Below are 23,111 nucleotides of genomic sequence, written 5' to 3' on the forward strand. Positions count from 1 at the left end.
GTTTATTTGTCAGATCCCGACGGAATTTCTGACTGAGTGCTTAGGTATTGTGCCGACGCCCCTTCTGAAATTGTTTACCTTGTCCACAGGAACCTCCCACTTTCCCATTATTTGGAAGGAATCGTTTATTATTCCTCTCCACAAAAAAGGTAGCAAATTGGATGCCAGCAATTATAGAGGAATCTCTGAGTTGTCGGCCATCCCTAAACTTTTTGAAAACATTATCACCCCTCACTTACAGCACCTTTGCAGATCAGTTATTTCTTCATGTCAACATGGTTTTATTAAGCGAAGATCAACAACAACAAATCTTTTAGAGCTCTCTTCCTATATTATAAAGGACTTCCATAATAATTTTCAGACAGATGAAATCTATACTGATTTCAGTAAAGCATTTGACTCTGTTAACCATTCTCTCCTCGTTAGAAAACTCGATTCAATGGGTTTTCCAAGTGATCTTCTGAATTGGATCTCAAGTTATTTGAATGGCAGGACGCAAAAGGTCCTCTTTAAGAAAAATTTATCAATTTTTCTAAGGGTTACATCTGGCGTCCCGCAAGGAAGCCATTTGGGACCCCTATTGTTTACATTATTTATAAATGACCTGCCCAAAGTCTTGACTAACTCCAGAGAGCTTTGCGTGCAATACAATGACGTTGCCTGCCAGTCGGATTTAAAAACAGATCTTAATAATTTTCAAACTTGGTGCCGTGTAAACTTATGAAACTTAAATGGCTCGAAATGACGAGCTAATGACATTCTCTTGTGTCGTTCCTAAGCTTGCTACTTACACGCTGAACTGCTGCTCTTTGGAAATAATTAATTCTGTTGATGATTTGGGTGTCCGCTTGGACCCAAAACTTGACTTTATTGATCTTATTTCGTCTATGGTGAATAGAGCCAGGGGTGTGCTTGTGGTCGATAGAATTCAATAACCCCTATGTTACTAAATTTTTATATACTTCTTTAGCTCGTCCTATCTCAGAATATGGATGCTGCTTTTGGAGCCCTCAGTACGGCGTCCACAGTAAACGCATTGAGTCGGTTCAAAAGATCTTTTTAGATTTCGCTCTATGCGGTTTAAATTGGGATGCTAACCAAAGATTACCTTCCTACTCTAGTAGACTCCTATTAATAAACTTGCCGTCCTTAGCCAATCGTAGAACGATGCTAGGGATAACCTTTATTTTTAACCTTATCCATGGTGATGTGGAATGTGCTGACTTGTTGAGTCAGTTAGTTAGTTTCCACGTACCATTTGAACTACTAGATCATATATCCCATTAGTGTTGCGCCACTGTATAACCTTCTTTGAACTTCATGAACCTTTTAGAGTGTTATGTGCAAATTATAATGATTTGTACACACTAATCTCTAACCTAGATACCCTTCCCAAATAAAAATTTGTAATACTTACACACTTAGTTAACATGCAAGCTAACAACCTGGCAGCACGCCGGTAGTCAATTTCCTCGTATTCTGTCTTATATTTTCCATCGCGCCTACTAACACATAACCAAAACAGGCACGTGCCTGGTGTCATACGGGCCACTTGAATATACTGACCCTAGTGCATCAACGTCCAATAAAGGTGATAGCACCCCATACCATTACTCCACCTTCTCGGCAGTGGTGGCAACTTAAATATAGCTCATTTTTCCGCAAATCGTGATAATAATATTGGAAGCCATCAGGGCCAAATAAATTGAAACGTTTTTCATCAGTAAAGACAAGTGAACGCCAATCATTAAGTTGAGTGTCATTGTTACGCGAATCGAAGCCGAAAGGTTTTTTCTTGATTTCTAATTAAACCCTGGACAGTTAAAATACTTGCTTTTTCTCCGGCTAAATCCTTAATCTTAGCTGCAGAAGTAGTCGAGTTTGAAGCAATTCTAACAATTTCGCGTACTGCATGTTCAGATAGTTCTCTTTTTTTTCCATATGCCTCTGGATCCTTTAATTATCTGTCAACAGTTCCGGAGCTGCGGTATATCTGTTTGACAATGCTTCGATTTGACAGTCCTTGAGAGTGAAAAAGTATATTTTTTGACGTTCCATTAAGCTCATAATAGCAGCTTTTCCCATTTTAACTTTAAATGTTGCTCGTAAAAAATTTATTAAAAAAAAATAAATTATTTTAAATTTTTTCAACAAATAAAAAATCTATATATATAAAAGAAAGTCGTGTTAGTTACTCCACTTATAACTCAAGAACGGCTGAACCGATTTAGCTGAAAATTGGCAGGGAGGTAGTTTAGAGCCAGGAGAAGGACATATGATACTTTTTATCCCGTTTGAAAGCATTCCCGTGTGACTTGACATGAAACGTCAGTCATTATAAAACGGCTTGACCGATTTTGATGAAATTTTTTGTGCTTATCAGGTATCTATGAGAATCGGCCAACATCTATTTTTCATCCCCCTAAATGTTAGGGGTAGTCCACATATATCTATTTTTTTAGCGTTTCCCCGTGCCCCTACTACTGCGCCCTCTACAGGCAAATAAAAGCATTTCCTGTCAAATATTAAAAACATATTGAAAGAAGAAATTGGAGATAAAAATTTTATTTTTTGTTCAGGTTCAGTAAGAAACGAAGTCATGCCACCAAAAAAGTCGAGATTGAGTCGTTGTATTCGCAATACAGAAGCAAAAAGACGTAAGATTACGAATTGCTCGCAGGGGATTTCAGACAAACGTTGCCTGTGATTTCCCGATCGACTAAAGCTGACGAGATAAATGCTTGCCTGAAATATTCTATATTGTGGAAATATGTACGTAAATTAAAGTTGAAGACGAATATGCGTGTCCAGTTACAGAACAATGACTAAGCCGACATATTCTCAAGACAGATACTGGACATTGGGAACGGAAAGCTGCAAGACAATGAGACGTCGAGAAAAATAGTATTGCCCGGGAATTTCTGTAATTTAGTTACATCGAAGGAAGAACTTATCCAAAAAAGTGTTCCCCAATATCCGAATAAATTATAGGAACCACAATTGGCTCAGTGGACGAGCGATTCTCGCTGCCAAGAACAAAGATGTCTACCAGCTCAATCATGTAATCCAAAAAAGCATAGAAAATGACGAAATTACATATAAGTCGATAGATACCGTTGTGGAACCAGAGGAAGCAGTTAATTACCCTACCGAATTTCTAAACTCAATTGATCTGCCTGGAATGCAACAAAACATATTGAAATTAAAAATAGGTGTGCCGATTATCATGCTCCGGAATATAAATCAGCCGAAACTCTGCAACGGTACGCGACTCGCAGTCAAGAAATTGATGAACAACATAGTAGAAGCAACGATCATAACTGGTCCTTTAAAAGGTGAAGATGTCCTCATTCCTAGGATTCCTATGATCCCGACAGATACACCGTTGCATTTCAAGAGATTGCAGTTTCCCATTCGTTTGGCGTTTGCAATGACCATAAATAAAGCTCAAGGTCAATCTCTGGAGTTGTGTGGTCTGGATTTGGATGAAGATTGTTTTTCACACGGACAATTATATGTTGCGTGTTCACGAGTCGGAAAACCAAAAAGGCTTTATACTTACGCGGAGAATGGAGAAACAAAGAATATTGTATACCAACAAGTATTACAGAATTAAATTAATTTGAAAATGATTATTTTTTGTTTGACTTATTTCTTATGCGTTCAACCACAATATGCCACAGAGAAACGTGGCAGTCCAACGGTCAACGTGTCTATTTCACAGAAAAAAATGTGCAAGAAAGAGTCCTGAATCGGCCAGCGACAACTCTGACTGCCTTCTTCACCTTATGCCAGGAAGATGAATTTGCCAGAACCTTGATGTATTCAGAAGTGCCCTCTTAACCATAATATGCCACAGAGAAACGTGGCAGGGTACAGCTAGTAAAAAATAAAAAAGAAATTAAAAATAAAAACAATTAAATATAAACGCTATATGATTTATTTCAAAAGTTTATTTAATATAATTGAATAATACGCAATTTAAAAATTAAAATGGACAACTTATTTTTGGAAAGTCCTTCAAAAGTATGGTATACCTTATTTTTTTTATTGCATATCTCTTTTTGTTTTATATTAATTTTTATATTACTCATAACTGCAATTTGCGATAAGTTTTTAGTTGGTTACGAACTCTGGTGTGCGTCAAAGTAAATTTAGTTGATTGACAACGTTTAGCAGTAGTTTAGCCTGGCAGTAGGTCTTGTGCGAACACTGATAATATTGAAGAGAAACTTATTATCTCAAATAAATACTATACAGGTATATTATTCTTTTCTGCGATAGGTCTGGTTACTAATATTATATTTCCTGCAGTTGCCGTTGTCGGTGGTGCCCGCCAGGCAGTGCCCTGTGAGAATTTTCAATAACAGTCTGCAATCTCTCCGTGATAGCGCACCACATAGTGATATTCTTCAGATTACGAAATTACTCCTCTATCTTCTTTTCCCTCGAGCGTCTGCTCGCCTCTCTAACCCGCTTTGAGAAACGGGAACGTTTTCTACTTCAAGTCATTTTTGTTCGGGGTCTCGTCATCGATGCCCTGGTGGGTGGGAACCCAGTAGATCCGCACTATCTAGTTCCTCCCTGCTTGCCAGAAAATTTTCGGAACTGACCGCTGACGATTGCGCAAATTTTATTGCCGCAATATGCAACATTACCTTGGTACCTTATACAACAGTCTCATCTCATGGTATGTACAGTAATGCCCGCTCCTACCCATCCTTCCATATTGAATCCATAGGTGAATACGTTAAGGTGTTGAGCATGGTCCTGACCCGTTTTCCAGTCGTCGAGTCCCATGAATGTTGTTGATTTTACATCTGGGCAAGTTCGGATATCATGTAGACAGATACACTGATCATGCCTCGGCGAATTGAACTGTGTTCAAGTCCTTGTAGCGACATATTTCCTGATGCAACGGGCGTTCTGGTTATGTCTTCAAAATGACTTCCTACCACAATAAGACATTACTGACTTGCACACCCATTCCACTAGAGCTGATAAGAGACCCCGTGTGCTGCTAAACATTTTTTCACTCTATCCAGTACATTGTCTTTCATGCTTTCTTTCTAGTACAATGCCGAGGTATTTGACTTGTTTATTCTGGGTCAGTCTGGTTGTATTGATTTTAGTAAATAGAATGAGGTCCATCCTTTCTGCGTTGATATTGAGTCCAACATTGTCCGGCCATTCATATATCTACTTGAGGGTTGATTCCTTAATCTATCAGATGATAGTAATAATAATGATTACGTCGTCCATATAACCTGTTATCTTTATGGCATTTCTCTTTCTATGTGGGTTATTATTGCTTCTATGCTAACATTGATTTGATTTTTATTTTATCCCCCCAAAGAAGTCTATAGCCCAGTGAATATCGGTGACCTCTGTGTATTCTGAGAACTAGCCTTTCATAAGTGCTGACAGGATCTGTAAGATCTTCTTTGTGCTCTGCGTATTTCCTTCTTGTAATCCCTAAACAGGAATTTTTATTTGGTTGATTACATCATCCTTCGCGTGCTTGGCAATTTTGAAAAATTCTCTGAGGCTATTGCGTTAGAGCGTAAGGTCGCTGTTTCACCCAGGTGGTTAAGTCCTCTTCTTGGTTCTTGACATTGTTCATGATGAGTGGTACGCGTCCAGTTAATACATGGAAAAGGTCTATAGAGACTTTTCTATTATTTTCTCAAATTTTACCATGCCCGAACAAGTCTCGGTAAATGGTGCAATTTTCTTCTTGAACCATCCCCAAATAGTATTCCGGGATCTCCGAATATAAGGTTTGCAGATGTGTTTGAACCGCGCCTTTCCAGGTCAAGGCAACCCTGGATTAAAACCCAAGGCCGAGCTTCTTTATTACCCCAAATCCCTCGGTCCAGCCACACTTACCTCATCTAGCATTCTCCAAGCAGCCCTAGCGTGCCTATTGGCCAGTGGCTAGTGATGGCTGACGGTATAATTTTGGTATCATTTTTAATCATGTTGATCAGCTCTGCAGTCCTGTTGACGTTTGACCAGCATAATTTCGATCATCTTAGTTCTGTTTTAATAAACCATTGCTTGTTGGCTAGTAATTTGAAATAGTCGCGAATTAACGTCTGGGCTCGGTTCAGAAAGACTAGAGTGCTTGTTCTTGGCCGAGAATTGTCACATTTCCTAGGGTGTCGTTATATCCAGGTATCCAAGCTATTTGTACCCTGTTGTCCTCTACGAGTCTATTTTGTGATTTTTTTTTGCCACCTGCGTATATAGTCCTTCTCGTAGCGAGAGATTGAACTTTCCCTTGGCTATTAGCGAAGATTACAGCTCTCAAACTCGAGCTGCCGGTGTAAAGATATCCCTCCCCTTTTAGGGTATATCGCGGTGTATACATTTCCGAATCTCAGTTCGGTTGTCTGATAGTCAGTCTGTTTTGTTATCCGAAAGTTTAGCTCGTCTAGGAGTGCCTTATTTGGTATTTTTCCCAGTTCTGGCTTGCCTTCAGTCGCACCGCATTTTGGGCTGCTTCGTTCTGGTTGAAATGTTCTATTGGAATTATGTTAAGATTAACATTTAGCGCTTCCGATCTTAGTGCTCCCCTAGTACCTGCGCATGCCGATCTCTGAATCCTTGTAAGTTTAGGGATGTTGTAGGCCTTATTTAGTGCTCACAATCATACTACTGCTTCGTATGCGAGTGTTGGCCTGACAACCACTTTGTAGAGCCATATTATTATCTTGTAGTGAATGTCCCGAATATCTTCCTACAGGAGTAGAATGCCATGCTTGCTTTCATGACTCTTTCGTTGATGTCTTGTTTCTATGACAGTTTTGCAACTAGTATGGCTAGCAGATACTTTACTTGTTGTGAAAGCTCTAGTTCAATACCATCTATCGTTGGATTTTTGATTTTTGGAGATCTTTGCTCTTCTTCTAAAGAGCATAATCTCCGTTTTGCCTTGGTTAATACCCAATCCACAGCCTTTTGCTCTTGCATTGAGTTTATTGACGACCATGTGGACAATCAGTGACACAACAGCTAGACATATTACGTTGAATTATTGATAACTCGTAATAAGCACTCACAAATCTAAGAAAGAAAATTAAACAGTGTGACGAAGGAACCCATCAAAACAGAAATAGAGCAATAAAAATATAAGCTTTGAGTTTGTGTAATTGTTCGCGGTATGCAGATCGCTTGCAGCAACAACAACTCTGAAACTGAAAGCAAAAGGCGTAAAGAAAAATCGTATAACGCCGAGTTTGTTTTCGGAAATTAAAGTCACTGTCTGTATGTAAGATGATCCAGATGTTTTGGATAAATAAAGAGCGCCGAAACACTGATCACTTGCCAAAAATTTGTGCTTTGCAGAATAAATATTTGGAGTGAAAACTTTGATTCAAGGTAGAGCGAAGGGAAAACACGTCTGACTCGTAGGCAAACGTAAAATGCGTAGGCATACCTAAGCATATGTAAATCGTAAAAATACGCCAAATAAATAGGGCATAAAAACTAACCTATCGTTTGTTAATTATTTATTGCTACAGGGTGGCAAATTCGTTGTCTTCCCCACAAACATTTTGGTGACTCCGACGTGATCTTTACCTTGCCCTTGGACCCGATTTCTCTGTTTAATACTGTTTAAAGAAATTGCTTTGCTCCTCTGTTGCTCAATTTCCGGAGTGCACAGATATAGACGGCTGGTTTTCGTTATTTTCGCGTGCGAAAATAAAAACGTCTAGTCCGGAAAACTCCGTTCGATCTCAAAATGAAACGCTAAGTTACGTTGACTTCTGCCGAGCCAAAGTCCAATCCCTTTTGCGGCAAATAAGCTCGATGCAATTTTATGTAAACGTCGATGACGTTTTAATGAAGTTTTTTGAAGCTGATTTACTGGGGCGAATGGAGTGGATTAATTCCTTAAACCTGGCCTTTGATTCCGCACAGACTTCGTTGAAAAAATTGGATTTTGCGGAGATAGCGGCATGGTTCCTATTGTGATTGGCAGTTTTAAACAACCCTAGAACTATGCTTGGCATAACCTTTATCTACATCTTATTCATGGTGTCGTAGAATGTGCTGACTTCTTAAGTCAGCTCAATTTCCACGTATCAAGTAGAAATACAAGATCCTATAACCTTTAGTGTTACACCTCTATAGAACCTCCTTTGAATTGCATGAAACTTCTAGAGTATTTTGGGCAAATTAAAATGATAAAATAAAATGAATAAAAACTTTTATTCTAACCCACTTAGTACACGTGCATGCAAGCAATCTGGCAGCACGCCTATAGTTAATTTCCTCGTACTCTTTTATATATTTCCTTTTGTGCCTACTAACACTTAACACTTAACCCAACCGGCACTTGATTTCGTACGGGACACTTGAATGTACTGACCGTAGTGCATCAACGTCCATATATTTTTTTATATATTAACTTTGTCCTTATCAGGCTTAGGGGGAATAAATAATTATTTGATAAATAAACGTTTAAAAATATATATACCAAATTTATTTAATTGACGCTCAAGGTAACCGATTTACGCAGTTTTCGGTTCGGTGAATTTTTACGAAAGTAAATTGCAAATAATTTGGAAGTGTAAAAATTCTTTATACTCGCACGACGCCAGTGCAGTGAATTTTAAAAGTAAATTGCAACAAAAAAATAATATAAATAAATAAAGAAATAAATAGACCTCAAATCACAGCCGTTGTAATTTATTTGCAAAGTGATATTGCAAGATAATTAAATATAAAATATATTAAGAACAAAAGTACCTGAATTGAACGCTGATCCTTTCGAAGTCGGATTCGGCGCAGACGTATTTTGCTTTCCTGATATTTTTTTTAACACAAAGTGTGCCGATAAGAAAAAAGAAAATCTCAGCAATTATTTTACGTTTTGCTTTTCAAACTACAGATATTTTCTCTAAAAGAAAATCGGAATACATCTATAAAGTAGAAACCTATTAATATGAACATAATATTATATTTTCGAGAGCTTTTGTATTTTTTTATGCACTATAATTTTGATATCTTATTTAACCACGGTTAATGATTCCTTTTAATTTTGTTAGTGAATCTTTTAATAAAACAAAGTTTTAAAAAAAAATTTATTGAATTAACAACTTCAAAAATAAAGTAAGAAAAATTTTGCCTCGAGGGGGATTTGAACTCTTGTTAGCCTGTTTCGAAGGCGGATGTTCTAGCCCTTGAGCCACACGCCACGATCGGCTCGCGACGGCAAAGACGAGCAAAAAAATAAATGTCCTAAAGGGGTTGCCAGTTTTTGTCCCTTTCACACGCGATATGCACATGTGTATATATCGCCGACTCAATTTTAGTTGTCTATCTAGCGCGATGTTTTAAGGGCCGGACTGATAAACATTAAGACGTAGGTTCAATCCCCAGTTGGTTATATAATATTTTGAATTTCTACAATTAACAATTTATATGTAATAAACGAAAAAAAAACAAGAAAGAAAGCAAAGCTCGACACACCGAAGTTTATATACTCTTGCAGATAGAACTTTGATCACTATGAATTGATAAAATATAAATTATATATATTAAAAAGCAATAAAGCTGTCGGGAGCAGAAGCAGCAGATTTAATATTAACAAGTTTAAAATCATTATTTGTAAACAAGCGATCAGCTGCGGCAGAAGCTTTCCAACTCATAAGCCGGCTTGAATGCTCTTCCGCCGCAGCTCTTCTGTTTGGCTTATCTATTCTATCGACCCATTCGCTCACTTACTTTGAAACCAAACCCACGCAAAAACTTTGTAACAAAACCACACACAAGCACACACAAATTAAAACATAACTAATTTTACGCCAACACAAAACAAACCCCTCGCTAAATCAATTCGCTTAATAGGTGGCATAAATTAATGCCCTCCTCAAAACATTTGGTGACCCCGACGTGATCGCGTAAAAAATCGTTTTCGTTAAAATAAAAGGTGAAAAGTGCTTATATGTATATAGTTCGTATGCTCACACAATACAATTGCATATCGTTGCATCGCTATTGAACTTTATCGGTACATTCGAGTACATAGCATCTCTTTATATATTTGTGCACTAGCATATAGTTGCAGCCCTTTTATATACTTTTCGTGCAAATTGTGTTTGTGCTGTTGGTTTTGGTGGTCCGATAGAACCGTTAGCTTGCGGTCAGTGAACGCCAAGCTTGGCTCCGCTATTCTTTCGTTCTCTATTCTCTGCGTTTGGTACAGCTGCATCAGTCGCAAACCCAAGGTGACATTTGAATACTCTTTTTGAAAATAAAATGGCAGAGAATGATTCGGTTACTGCGTGCCCATCCGGGGCCAATAGTGATTTTGACTTTTATAAAGCCAACGCGGACTCGGTTTTTCGACAGCTAGTGGCTTTAAATGACTTTTTCGGTTCAGAAGAGGCGTCTCATTTTGATGAGGCCGACCTTCAAGTCAGGCTTGAGCTTATTGAAAAAATGCAAGATAATTTTGATAAGTCTCAAACAGCTGTCGAAAGGCTCAATCTACTAGAGCTGGCTAGTAATGTGCGTGCAAAATTTCTAAACATTTATTGTGCGGTGAAATCCAAAATATCTCGCGAACTAGCAAAACTCCGCCGAGTGTCAGTGATAAATTCGACTGCACTCCCAAATTTCAACATCGAGCAGGCTTCAACCTCCAGGGCTGGTGTCCGGGCCACTAGGCTGCCTGAGTTTAAGCTGCCACGATTTAGAGGCGCTTATATGGACTGGCCAGATTTCTACGCTATGTACACTACAGTCATCGGCAACAACGAGGACCTGACCAATTTGGAAAAATTCCAGCATCTACGCTCCTGTTTGGATGGCCCCGCGTTAGACACAATTCGCTCGCTGGAGCCAACAGAGGCCAATTATGAGAAGGCAGTCGACCTATTGACTGCTAGGTTTGATAACAAACTTTTGCATTTTCAGGGGCACATACGATCTATTTTAAGGCTTTCTAGTGTGGTGAAAGGGTCGGCAAGGAGTTTGCGGCAATTGAGCGACGGCATCAACTCTCATCTGCGAGCCCTTAACACAATGGCAACCACCCAGGAGATTGCGGATGGAATGCTCATATCCCTGGTGTCCTCCAAACTGGATAAGCATACCCAGGAGAAGTGGGAAGAGGGATTGCCTACCAATAAGCTGCTAAAATGGACGGATATGGCTGCCTTTTTGGAGAAGAGATGTCGGATGATGGAAAACATTGAAAATGCTATGGTAACCCACACACCTAGCAACCAGGTGGGAAAAACTATAAATAAAAATGTCCAAAACGCTTGCACCGCATCATCCTACACCTCATTATGTATTTTGTGTGATTCTTAGAATCACTTTATTTCGAAATGTCCACAATTTATTGCCTTGAGTCCCACATTACGCTACAAAGAAGCAAAAAGGCTACATCTTTGCCTAAGTTGCCTGCGTAAAGGCCACAGCCTGCAGCAGTGCAAAGCTGGGAACTGCAGGCATTGTCGCTCTAAGCATCATACATTGCTACATTTGGAGTCAAATCCTGCTTCATCACCCTCGCAGCCCACATCCACTTCTGCTCCTCAAAATAGTGCCTCGCTCATTTCTGCTTCGACAAATTCACCCCCACCTAAAGCCTCGGTAGATCATCAATCTGATTATGTGCTTCTTGCCACTGCCATCATATATGTCCGAAATCGTTCCGGCATAATGGTGCCCTGCAGAGCCTTGCTCGACTCTGCATCGCAAATTAATTTCATTACTTCTCGACTCGCTCATCAATTGCAACTGTCAACTCGTCGCTCAAATACATGCATCTCAGGTATAGGAGAGTCTTCACTCATGGCTGATAAGGCGGTAGATATTATTGTACAATCTCGCAACAAAGGTTACCAAACATCATTCGCTGCAATAAAGACTAGCACCATCACAAATTATCAGCCGCATTTCGACCTAAACTCTTCAGAATGGAACATCCCCAGCAATTTATTCCTCGCCGACCCGCTCTTTCATAAAAGTCAAAGGATTGACATTCTTATAGGAGCTGGAATCTTCTTCGACCTGCTTTGCGTTGGGCAGATACGGCTAGCCGATCACCTTCCCTCCTTGCAAAAAACTAGATTGGGTTGGGTAGTATCCGGTGGCATATCTTCGCCGGCCCATAAACACTCTTCTCTTCCCGCATTGTCAGTTGAGCACGATGTACAATTGGAACCTGAATCGTTGCCGGACCTTGTCAAACGGTTTTGGGAAATTGACAGCTATTGTGGATCGTCATCTGCTCCAACTGATGAGGATGCCTTGTGCGAGAATTTATTTGCTCAATCTTATTCTCGGCTTGAGTCAGGCCAATATTCAGTTCGATTGCCCGCAAAGACTAGTCTAGATATGCTAGGAGATTCATACCATCGTGCTTCGCAGCGATTCAAATCATTGGAATCCAAATTGGCTAGAAATCATAATCTCAAGGCTCAATATATTGCCTTTATAAAGGAGTATATCGATTTAGGCCATATGTCGCTCTCTTGCAAGCAGTCAGCTTTGCCGCAATATTATTTGCCCCACCACTGCGTTCACAAATTGGACAAACTCAGGGTAGTCTTCGATGGTTCTGCCAAGTCTTCGTCTGGATACTCTTTAAACGAGTTGCTCTTTGCTGGTCCCTCCATTCAGCCTAAAATCTTCAGCACTTTGGTTCGGTTCAGATTCTTTAAAGTGGCACTATGCGGCGACATCTGCAAAATGTATCGCTGTGTGCGTGTCACCGAACCTGATAATCTGCTCCAATGTATCCTCTGGCGTGATAGTCCAAACGAAGAAATTAAAATATACACCCTAGACACCGTCACTTATGGCACTAAGCCTGCTGCATTCCTAGCAATTCGTGCTATGCAGCAGCTCTCCTATGATGAAGAGAAGGATTTTCCTGTGGCAGCCAAGATCGTGCGTAGGGACTTTTATGTTGACGACCTTATTTCTGGAGGCGACTCGATCGAAGAGATCGCTTATATCCGACAGCAGGTTAAATCGTTACTTGCAAAAGGCCTATTTCCAATTCGTAAATGGTGCTCCAATGAGCCGGCAGCGCTTGAAGGAGAACTTGAGGCTGATCGCGAGAAAATGCTCAAATTCGATGATGGGACTGACGTCGCCATAACACTTGGCCTATACTGGGATACAAGTTCCGATAATTTGCTTTTTGGATTCTCTGGAAATGTAGCAGACAAGCCAGCTACCAAGAGCTCTATTTTATCAGCCGTAGCCAAATTCTACGATCCCCTAGGTCTTATAGCGCCCATTATAACCAGGCTCAAAATATTCTTGCAAATCCTGTGGAAAGATAAGCTCGACTGGGATGAGACTTTGCCACAATCTTTGCATTCCTTATGGTTGGAACACTCCGCGCAAATCTCGGCTGTCAGCCATTTAAAATTTCCTCGCTTCATTATGCAATCTGACTCATCTTTGGAAATTCATGGATTTTGTGATGCAAGCTTGGCGGCATATGGTGCCTGTATTTATGTGCGCTCCGAAACAGGGGGCACCTACTCATCACATTTGCTTTGCTCCAAGTCTAGAGTCTCGCCGCTTAAAACACTAACCATACCCAAGCTTGAATTATGCGCAGCTCTATTGCTATCCGAACTCATCCACAGCATCGCTAATGCCATTTCTCAGCCTTGCACATATCATTGTTGGTCTGACTCAACAATTGTGCTCTCTTGGATTCGCCAGGCCCCATCAGACTTTAACATTTTCGTCTCCAACAGAATCGCGCAGATTCAAGAAAGGACCAAGGATATGGCTTGGCATCATATATCGACCCACTACAACCCGGCTGTCATATTATCCAGAGGATGTACTCCGCTCGAACTTTTGGATTCGACGCTGTGGCGTGAGGGCCCACCATTCCTGCGGACAGACGAAGCTTGCTGGCCGCCTCATACGCCTACTCTAGTAGATGTGCCTGAACGCCGCCGCCTCGCGCTGGTGCTGACGCAAAGCCAGGATATTTCGTATGGCTGCAAGTTTCAAAATTGTTTTGGAAAGCTGCAGCGAGTCTTTGGCTACATACATCGGTTCCTAATGCTAAAAGCCAAGGATGAGCCACGACGGCGAGGACCTCTTACAGTAGACGACATCAAGGGAGGCACGCATCTGCTCATCAAGGGAATCCAGCTCATCAACTTTGCTGAGGAGTATAAGGCCCTGCAATCCGAAAGGCAGATTTCCTCAAAAAGCAAGCTGTACTCGCTGCATCCAATCTGCGATGAATCGGGACTTATTCGAGTTGGCGGTCGGCTGCAGAATTCATTATTGGATTATGATGCAAAACACCCAATTTTGCTTCCCAAGGATCATCCAGTCACGTCAGCAATCATAGCTCACTATCATTTGAAATTTCTTCACTCAGGTCCGCAGAGCTTATTGGCGGCTTTACGGCAAAGGTTTTGGCCAATTGGTGGTCGAAAAATAGTCGCCGCCACTATCAACAAATGCATTCGCTGCTTTCGATTAAAGCCCAAATTAGCTGAGCACATCATGGCCCCCTTGCCATCCAACCGCGTGCAGCCAAGTCGACCATTTGTCACAGTGGGAATCGATTTCTGTGGTCCTTTCTACTCCAAGTCTGAAGTCAGAAACCGGCCACCCGTCAAATGCTATATCGCAATATTTGTTTGCTTCGCCACTAAAGCCTGCCATTTGGAGTTGGTGGAGGATTTGTCTGCGGCTTCATTCATCGCTGACCTCAAGCGCTTCATAAGCCTAAGGGGCAAGCCTGGCACAATATGGTCCGATAACGCTACAAACTTCGTTGGAGCCAAAAACGAGCTGCTGGAACTGAGGCAACTGTTTCTCGCCGACCCTCAAAACAGCGATCTTCAGCAGGCCTTCATTTCCATCGGGATCAAATGGCAATTTATTCCCCCTCGTTCGCCTCATTTCGGCGTCCTATGGGAGGCTGCCGTCAAATCTGCAAAATATCATTTTCATCGGGTCGTTGGCAACACTATTCTCTCATTCAATGAGCTTCGCTCTTTAGTTTATGAAATTTCAGCGATGCTTAACTCTCGACCGCTCTGTCCAATTTCAGAAAACCCTAACGATTTGGATGTCCTTACACCTGGTCACTTTTTGATTGGGTCTTCTTTCGCCACAATCGAGGAGCCCGACATCACGCACCTCAGCATCGATCGGCTGAGCCGCTGGTAACGAGTTTGCCAAATTCAGCAAATCATCTGGCGGAAGTGGAGTACCAGCTACCTCTCGCTTTTACAAGAACGTGGGAAATGGCGTGCATCAAGGCCCAACATCCTACCGCATAGCATTGTGGTGCGCAAGGAGGACAACATCCCTCCGCTTCAATGGCGCCTTGGCAGAGTGGAGAGCATCATCCATGGAGCTGACGGTGTGGCCCGTGTCGCTGTCATTCGGACAGCCACCGGCCTAATAAAAAGGACTGTTGGCAAAATAGCTGTTCTACCCCTGGAAACCACCTCATCTGGCAGCGTGCCGCATCCAGCGGGGGGAGCATGTCGGGAGCAGAAGCAGCAGATTTAATATTAAGAAGTTTAAAATCATTATTTGTAAACAAGCGATCAGCTGCGGCGGAAGCTTTCCAACTCATAAGCCGGCTTGAAAGCTCTTCCGCCGCAGCTCTTCTGTTTGGCTTATCTATTCTATCGACCCATTCGCTCACTTACTTTGAAACCAAACCCACGCAAAAACTTTGTAACAAAACCACACACAAGCACACACAAATTAAAACATAACTAATTTTACGCCAACACAAAACAAACCCCTCGCTAAATCAATTCGCTTAATAGGTGGCATAAATTAATGCCCTCCTCAAAACAAAAGTTATGTCTGCTTTCATTTTATTCACCTATACATATTATAGTTACAGTTTTACATTTACAGTTTTGCATATTCCTCTATATCTAACGATCGTTTGCAAAGGAGGTATATGATATAGTCATCCGATTTTCATAAAATTAAAATTAAATTCTTAGAATAATACAAAAAAAGGCTAAATCTCAAATTTGATAAAAATCTGTTGAAAACTGAAAAATTTATAATTTTTAATTGTATTAATTTTTTGATCGATCTATGGCAGCTATATGATAAAGAAGTCCGATTTTCATAAAATTTAACACAAAATTTTAGAATAATATGAAATGATCTCAAATTTCATTAAATTCGGCATGAAATAATTTATTTATCAGAAAAACGCTTATTAGACGATGTTAATAAAATTGAACGCATGATTTACATGTTGCGCAGAATTCAATCTGATCTTAATGATATAATTAAAGAAGATGCTTACATAGAAGAGCGCATAGAAGAATGCATTTTGGCTAAGCATGCTAACTTGGAACAAATTATAAGAAAACAAACACGAGCAAAGGCGTATCGGAAGCTTAATATTTTAAAATCTCCGCAGAAAACAGCTCGATCAGAAATGACAGTCAAACAACATTCACAAAGGCAAAGCGAATTAAATGACACCCTTATGGAAGTCGTGCACACACTTATAGTAGACTACCCAAGTAGGAAATCTTTTTTTTCAAAAGTATTTCATGTTCTTAAAGAATAATATTAAAAAAAAAAAGGAAATAAAGTATATTAATAAATAATCATTTAATAATATTTTAATAATAACAGGAGGGTAACACGTAACAATTTAAAAAATGTGCTAACCATTCACTTGTATGAATAATTCAAATGCCTTCAAGAATAGTCCAGACTTTTATATATTATTACCTTCAAAAACTTAAAAATATGGTAAGATACAAATTTTAATAATAACAATAAAAAAACAAGAAAGGAAGCTAACTTCGCCACGCCGACGTTTATATACCCTTGCAGATAGAACTTCGATGACTAGGAATCCATACAATATAATTAGTATGTATATATTTACATATGTTAAGGGGTTACATACAGTTAGAGGGCCAAGAAAATGTGAATTTTTCAGAATGTTTTCTGAAGAAACGTGTTAACTTATTGATCCCAAAATTTATACACATATTATAGTATCTTTTAACTGCATTTTAAGAGTTAGAACTAGTAAAAATATTTATTTGGAAGAGAGTTACACCTGTTATCCGGGAGCTCCTCTTAAAAAAGACGTTTTGCGGTGACCACTATATGTCGGAACTGGATCATCCAAAATTAAAAAACCAAACACATTTCGTTACAGTAATGTCAAATCTAGAAATTAATAGAAGGAATAAGCAAAATAAATTTTTTTGACAAAAAGGCAGTTTTGCAAAAAAAAAATCGATCGATAAAAAATAAAATATTTATTGGAAAGAAAAAATCTTCGATTAATTTCTAGAAAATATATTTTAGAAGGTCGTGTTAAAATTTGAGACTAATCGGGCTAGCCGTTTTTGAGAAATGTTGCTCACCGACTTTGAAAACACCATTTTGAGAAAAACACGTTTAAAGTTTGGAATGCTCTTAACGTAGGAGCATTTTACATAGAGCACTCTGAAACGACTTTTCAAATTTACTTATAACTCAGGAAATATTCACCGGAACTGAATGAATCTTTCTGTGTTTATTCTTAAATATATTTACATTAAGAAAATAAAATAAAAAAAATCGATTTTTTTAAATTTCTAACTGTATGTAACCCCTGAATTTTTTAATTAGTTTATTAAAATTAAAATTAACGAAAAACCGAGATGTGGTGGCAGACTTGGCACGAACGAAAAAATTGGTGCGTCGCTTCGAGTTCAAAAATGCGAATAACTATATTTTCTAGCTTAGCCTAGCTTATGCTAAGGTTGGCGAAGGCGAGGCGAATTCGCGAAGAGCGCGAGAGAGCTTTATTGCGCTCTCGCCTTCGCCCTAAACTAACTACACTAAACTTCAAAATTATGAATTCAGCCAACAACCCCTTAAAAAACAATTAAGTAATACCTGCTTTCATTTCATTCTGTGAATGTAAAACTGCAAATACAATATGTATAGGTATATTATATTTGCAGTTTTACATTCACAGATTTGCATTTTTGCTCCACATCTAACGATCGTTTGTATGGCACCTATATGATATAGTCGTCCGATTTTAATAAAATTTGACAAAAATTTAAGAGTACTATAAATGGGTATATCTCAAAATTAATGAAAATCTGCTAAAAACTGAAAACGTTATAATTTTTAATTGTATTAATTTCTCTATCGTTCCTATGTGAGCTATATGATATAGTTGTCCGATTTTCATAAAATTTTACACAAAATTGTAGAATAATATGAAATGGCTATACATCATATTTGATGAAAATCTTTTGAAAACTGAAAAAGTTATAATTTTTAATTGTATTAATTTCTCGATAGTTTCTGTGGGAGCTATATGATATATAGTAGTCCGTTATTACACAAATAAAAGAATAAAAAAAATGTACACAAAATTATAGAGTATTATAAAATGGTTATATCTAAAATTTGATCAAATTCTGTTGAAAACTGAAAAATTTATAATTTTTAATTGTATTAATTTTTTGAGCGATCTATGGCAGCTATATGATAAAGAAGTCCGATTTTCATAAAATTTAACACAAAACCGTAAAATAATATAAAACGGCTATATCAGAAATTAGAAGAAAACCTCTTGAAAACTGAACAAGTTATAATTTTTAATTGTATTAATTTCTCGATCGTTCCTAAGGCAGCTATATGATTTAGTAGTCCGATTTTCATTTAATTTTACACAAAATTGTAGAAAAATATAAAATGTAAAAAAAGACTTACTCCGAAGTTTAATTTACATAGATAGCTTCAAAACTGAGAGACTTGTTTGCGTAGAAACGGACATGGGTGGATCGACGACTTGACTTCTTCATTACATTGCAAACTTCTGACTGAAATAATAATACCCTGCAAGGGTATACAAACACGATTCTACGGTCGCAACGAAAAAAAATAGCAATAAGCTATAAAATGAGGTAGGGCTTACCAAAAGATAAGAATTTTTTTTGTATCTGATATAGATATTATATATTATAAGATAGGGAAGAAATAATAACCCGTCGATCAGCTGGCGTGACCAGCTATTTCGTGTGGGCGGCACCCTTGGTAAGAAAAATTTATCAAGGGAGGCAAAGTGAGGAATGGGCCCCATACAAGAGATGGTTCCACTCAACACTGTCGCCGAAGCGCTGACCAGAATCCGTGGATCGAAAATCGGCAGATAGTAGTATAAGGCGTCTGGGCCCTAACATTTAAATAAGGTCGGTCGGCCGTCGCGCATTTAGACATCGCTATCCAAGTCCCTTTAATGCACGACCTACTTTTCCCCTCCCCGACGGAGGATCCGAGAAAATGCGACTGCACCGTCCACGTCAAAAGTGTTCACCGCTATCAGCTTAAATGGTCGACAAAAGTATTTCAATCTTATTGTTTGTTTGGAGAAGAGAGACTTGTTTGATATACACTGCTGATCTTGGGTTAGATGCAGGTTTACTTGTATTGAAATATGTGTAATAATTTTTAATTGATTTTAGAAAGGAAGTTGATATGCAAAAACATTTGGTATTTAATGATACTTTTAATGTAATATTCAAATAATTATACAAACCTAACATAATTGTGCTTTTCAAACATTTTCTCAAAATAAGGTAAATTTTTCTTGGTCAATATATAGACGTAAGCTTTTTAATATTTTTAAGAAAAGTGCTTATTTTAGTTGATCTTGATATTTGATTGATTAGAATTAAAAAAAAAATGCAGTAATAAGTACTCCCTCATTTGTTAGTTATGACTTCATATATCCGGTCATTCTTTGAAAGATACAGGATATTTTTGTAGTTTAAGGAAACCTTGCTCCAAACTCGTCTAATAGCTGCATCTTATCTTCGTATTGTTTTCCCTCTTCATATACCTTCCGTGTTAGCAGCCCCAAATATTTTCAATTACAATTATCTGGCGAATATGGTGGCCAGGACATGACATTCACGGTTTGACTCGTACAAAAAGATCATTTAATTTTGGAAATGCTGACTCCAACAATGTTTTGAAGCGATATCCGTTCATCTTCTGGTCAATAAAAGTCAAGTAAATTTTGTTTTTTTCTTGCGGTCTCGTTTTGTGTTAAAGTTTGAAAATAACCACCAGGGTTAACTTAAATCCTAATTTATTTTGTGTTAATAACTTCCCGTTCAATTCGCGTGTGCATGCAGCTATTCTGATCTGTGTTTTTAATTGGTTTTATTTCCCAATTTAGTTGTGCTGCTAGTGCTAGCTTTTGCATATTTTGCATTCCTTTTTGTGCCTCCTTCGTTTAGCGTTTGTTTGTGCCGTCGCAACAGCTGAACGTTTTTGCTATTTATCTCCCACGCTCTCCCACTCTCTCGCTCTCCCACAATGTCGCTCTCGCTGTGACTCTTCACTTCTTATCTTCATAGCTTTGTTGTTTTTTTCTTTTTTTTTTCAAGTACAAGTACAGTGGTAAGACCTTATAATGTCCGTAAATATTGTCTGTTTCGCAGAAACTTACAAAAAGGCTATTTCTGCAGGTGACCTCACAATCGGCTGCTGGCTGTGCGACAACGTCATGCATGCCAAGTGTATTGGTGTTGCAGCTCGGACGGTGGACGATGTAAAAAAAAAGAATAGGCCTGCGTTACTGCTGTGAGGTCTGTCGCGATGAAGAAAGGGAAATTATGTCTTTCATGTGGTAAACCAAAAACGGTTTTAAGGGCATTTTAACGAGTTTTCGTAAAACTCTTGATATGTTCTTGGCGCTGGACACCCAATTTAATAGTCTTACGCTATTAAATGAGTCTCCTAGGCGCAAAAAAATGCTATTGGTGGGCAGCCTGCACAGCGACCCAAACTACCCTCAACGGGCTCTCAGCAGCAGCCTCCCTCATCACATTCGACCTCAGCATTAATTCCAAGAGTGCTGAGGTCGAGCGCTAGAAAAAATTCGGTCTCCAAATGTCTCCTGTGGGGTCCCAAATACTGACCCCTCAAAGTCCCGTTAACATTGATATACCTGCCCAGGGTGTTAGTCCCAGAAAACCGGCCGACAATAGCACGGCAGATAACCAAAAAACTAACCCACTCCCTAGGTATTTCCTAACAGAATGCAAGGTTCCTAACTTATATTCGGATAGCCTTTCGTTTGCATCTCAGGCTATTGTGCTCACAGAAACCTGGTTAAAGCCGGAGATTCTGAGGTCCGAAGTTTTTCCAGTTGCGTTCACAGTATATCGGCTAGATCGAGCTATCAGGCGCAGGGGTGGAGTTCTTATAGCAGTGGACTCTTTCTTCGCGTCAGAATTATTAACCATTGGGGAATGCAACGATGTTGAAATCCTTTATTGAAATCCTCTATCTATCAATGGTAGCTCCATTTCTATTACCTGTTCGAAGATCCGTATCATCATTCTTTCAATGTTACTCTTGATATTTGGTGTGACTTATAGAATATATCTGACCGTTCAGCCAATAAAGTCCTATGTTTTCGCAAAACGGACTTTGAACGGCTGAATAATTTTATAAACGAGTTCAATTGGTCCGATCTATACATGTGCACTGACATGGCAGTTGCCGTTGATAATTTTTACAGTGCCATGAATTCATTTTTTACTGAATGTGTTCCGTTATATTATGCGCCAAGCTCGAATAAGCCGGCGTGGTTTACTAAAGAGTTGAGCCGACTTAAAAATAAAAAATCTAGACTGTATGCTAAATTTAAAATCACCGGTTCTCAATCTGCCCTTTCATTTTATTTATCAGCTCGGTCAAACTTTACCGTGCTGAATGAGCAGTATTATAAAAACTATTTAATTCGTTGTAGGGCCCAGTTCTCTCAGGACCCAAAACAGATTTATAATTTTGTTAACAGTAAACGTAAGCCTAAAATAAATCCTTCCTCGCTTTCATTTAAAAATACTACAGCAAATAATGATCTAATGATCTATGATCAAGTCGATCTATTTTCGCAGTTACAACTTATGCAAACTCTTCGTATTTACATCAGACTTATTCCTTCGACATACCCAAATCAAACTTAATTTTCTGTCCTAGCCTAAACGAAAGCTCTTTTCTTTTAGATCTACATCATGTCAAGCCAGTTTATTCGCCAGGTCCCGACGGAATTCCTGGCTGTGTGCTCAGGTATTGTGCCGACGCCCTGTGCTATCCCCTTCTGAAATTGTTTACCTTGTCCTTAGAAACCTCCCACTTTCCCATTATTTGGAAGGAATCGTTTATTATTCCTCTCCACAAAAAAGGTAGCAAATTGGATGCCAGCAATTATAGAGGAATCTCTAAGTTGTCGGCCATCCCAAAATTATTTGAAAATATTATCACCCCTCATTTACAGCACCTTTGTAGATCGGTTATTTCTCCATGTCAACATGGTTTTATTAAGCGAAGATCAACAACAACAAATCTTTTGGAGCTCTCTTCCTATATTATAAAGGGCTTCCATAATAATTTTCAGACAGATGAAATCTATACTGATTTCAGTAAAGCATTTGACTCTGCTAACCATTCTATCCTCGTAAGAAAACTCGATTTAATGGGTTTTCCAAGTGGTCTTGGATTTTAATTGAATCTCAAGTTATCTGAATGGCAGGACGCAAAATGTCCTCTTTAAAAATAATTTATCTAATGTTCTAAGGGTTTCATCTGGCGCCCCGAAAGAAAGCCATTTGGGACCCTTATTGTTTACATTATTTATAAATGACCTGCCCAAGGTCTTGACTAACTCCAGAGTGGTTATGTACGCTGATGAAGTCTTGCTTTGCGTGCAATACAAGGACGTCGCCAGCCAGTCGGATTTACTAACAGATCTTAATATTTTCAAACATGTTGCCGCGTACTTATTTAACTTAAACGGCTCTAAATACAAGCTAATAACATTCTCTCGTGTCGTTCCTGAGCTTGCAATACGCTGAGCTGCTGCTCTTTGGAAAAAACTAATTCTGTTGATGATTTGGGCGTCCGCTTGGGCCCTAAACTTGACTTTATCGATTATATTTCATCTATGGTAAATACGGCGTCCATAGTAAACGCATCGAATAGCTTCACGAGAACCTTTTACCTTTAGCTCTACGCGGTTTAAATTGGGATGCAAACCAATAATTACTCTCTAACTCCAATAAACTCCTAATTAA

The 23,111-nt window shown here is 39.0% G+C and overlaps 2 protein-coding genes across 8 annotated transcripts in view; both read left to right on the forward strand.

Moving 5' to 3' along the window:
• The window catches only part of l(2)41Ab (lethal (2) 41Ab), a 300,238-nt gene that overhangs the window by 236,737 nt on the left and 40,390 nt on the right, over positions 1-23,111 (forward strand). The gene's annotated exons all lie outside the window — the stretch shown is intronic.
• LOC110182847 (uncharacterized) lies at positions 9,778-16,611 on the forward strand. Of its 3 annotated transcripts, XM_086838432.1 has the most exons (3): positions 9,780-10,901; positions 10,953-11,244; positions 13,743-13,874. In XM_086838432.1, the coding sequence occupies exons 1-3, from the start codon at positions 10,270-10,272 to the stop codon at positions 13,869-13,871; spliced, it is 1,053 nt and encodes a 350-aa protein (XP_086694558.1). In that variant the 5' UTR covers positions 9,780-10,269; the 3' UTR covers positions 13,872-13,874. The 3 variants fall into 3 exon arrangements, with proteins under 3 accessions (XP_020806639.2, XP_086694558.1, XP_020806638.2); XM_020950980.2 differs by lacking the exon at positions 13,743-13,874 and adding an exon at positions 15,068-16,611 and having other exon boundaries at positions 9,778-11,244; XM_020950979.2 differs by having other exon boundaries at positions 9,782-11,244.

This window comes from Drosophila serrata, unplaced genomic scaffold (assembly GCF_035046125.1).
Source record: "Drosophila serrata isolate PLE 108 unplaced genomic scaffold, ASM3504612v1 contig_69, whole genome shotgun sequence".
Taxonomy (NCBI): Eukaryota; Metazoa; Arthropoda; class Insecta; order Diptera; family Drosophilidae; genus Drosophila; species Drosophila serrata.

Excerpts from the sequence above, each read along its gene's own strand:
- LOC110182847 (XM_020950979.2), top strand. The coding sequence starts at position 10,270 with ATGGCAGAGAATGATTCGGTTACTGCGTGCCCATCCGGGGCCAATAGT. Across the intron at positions 11,245-13,742 it reads CCCACACACCTAGCAACCAG|AATCGCGCAGATTCAAGAAA; the intron begins GTGGGAAAAACT and ends CGTCTCCAACAG.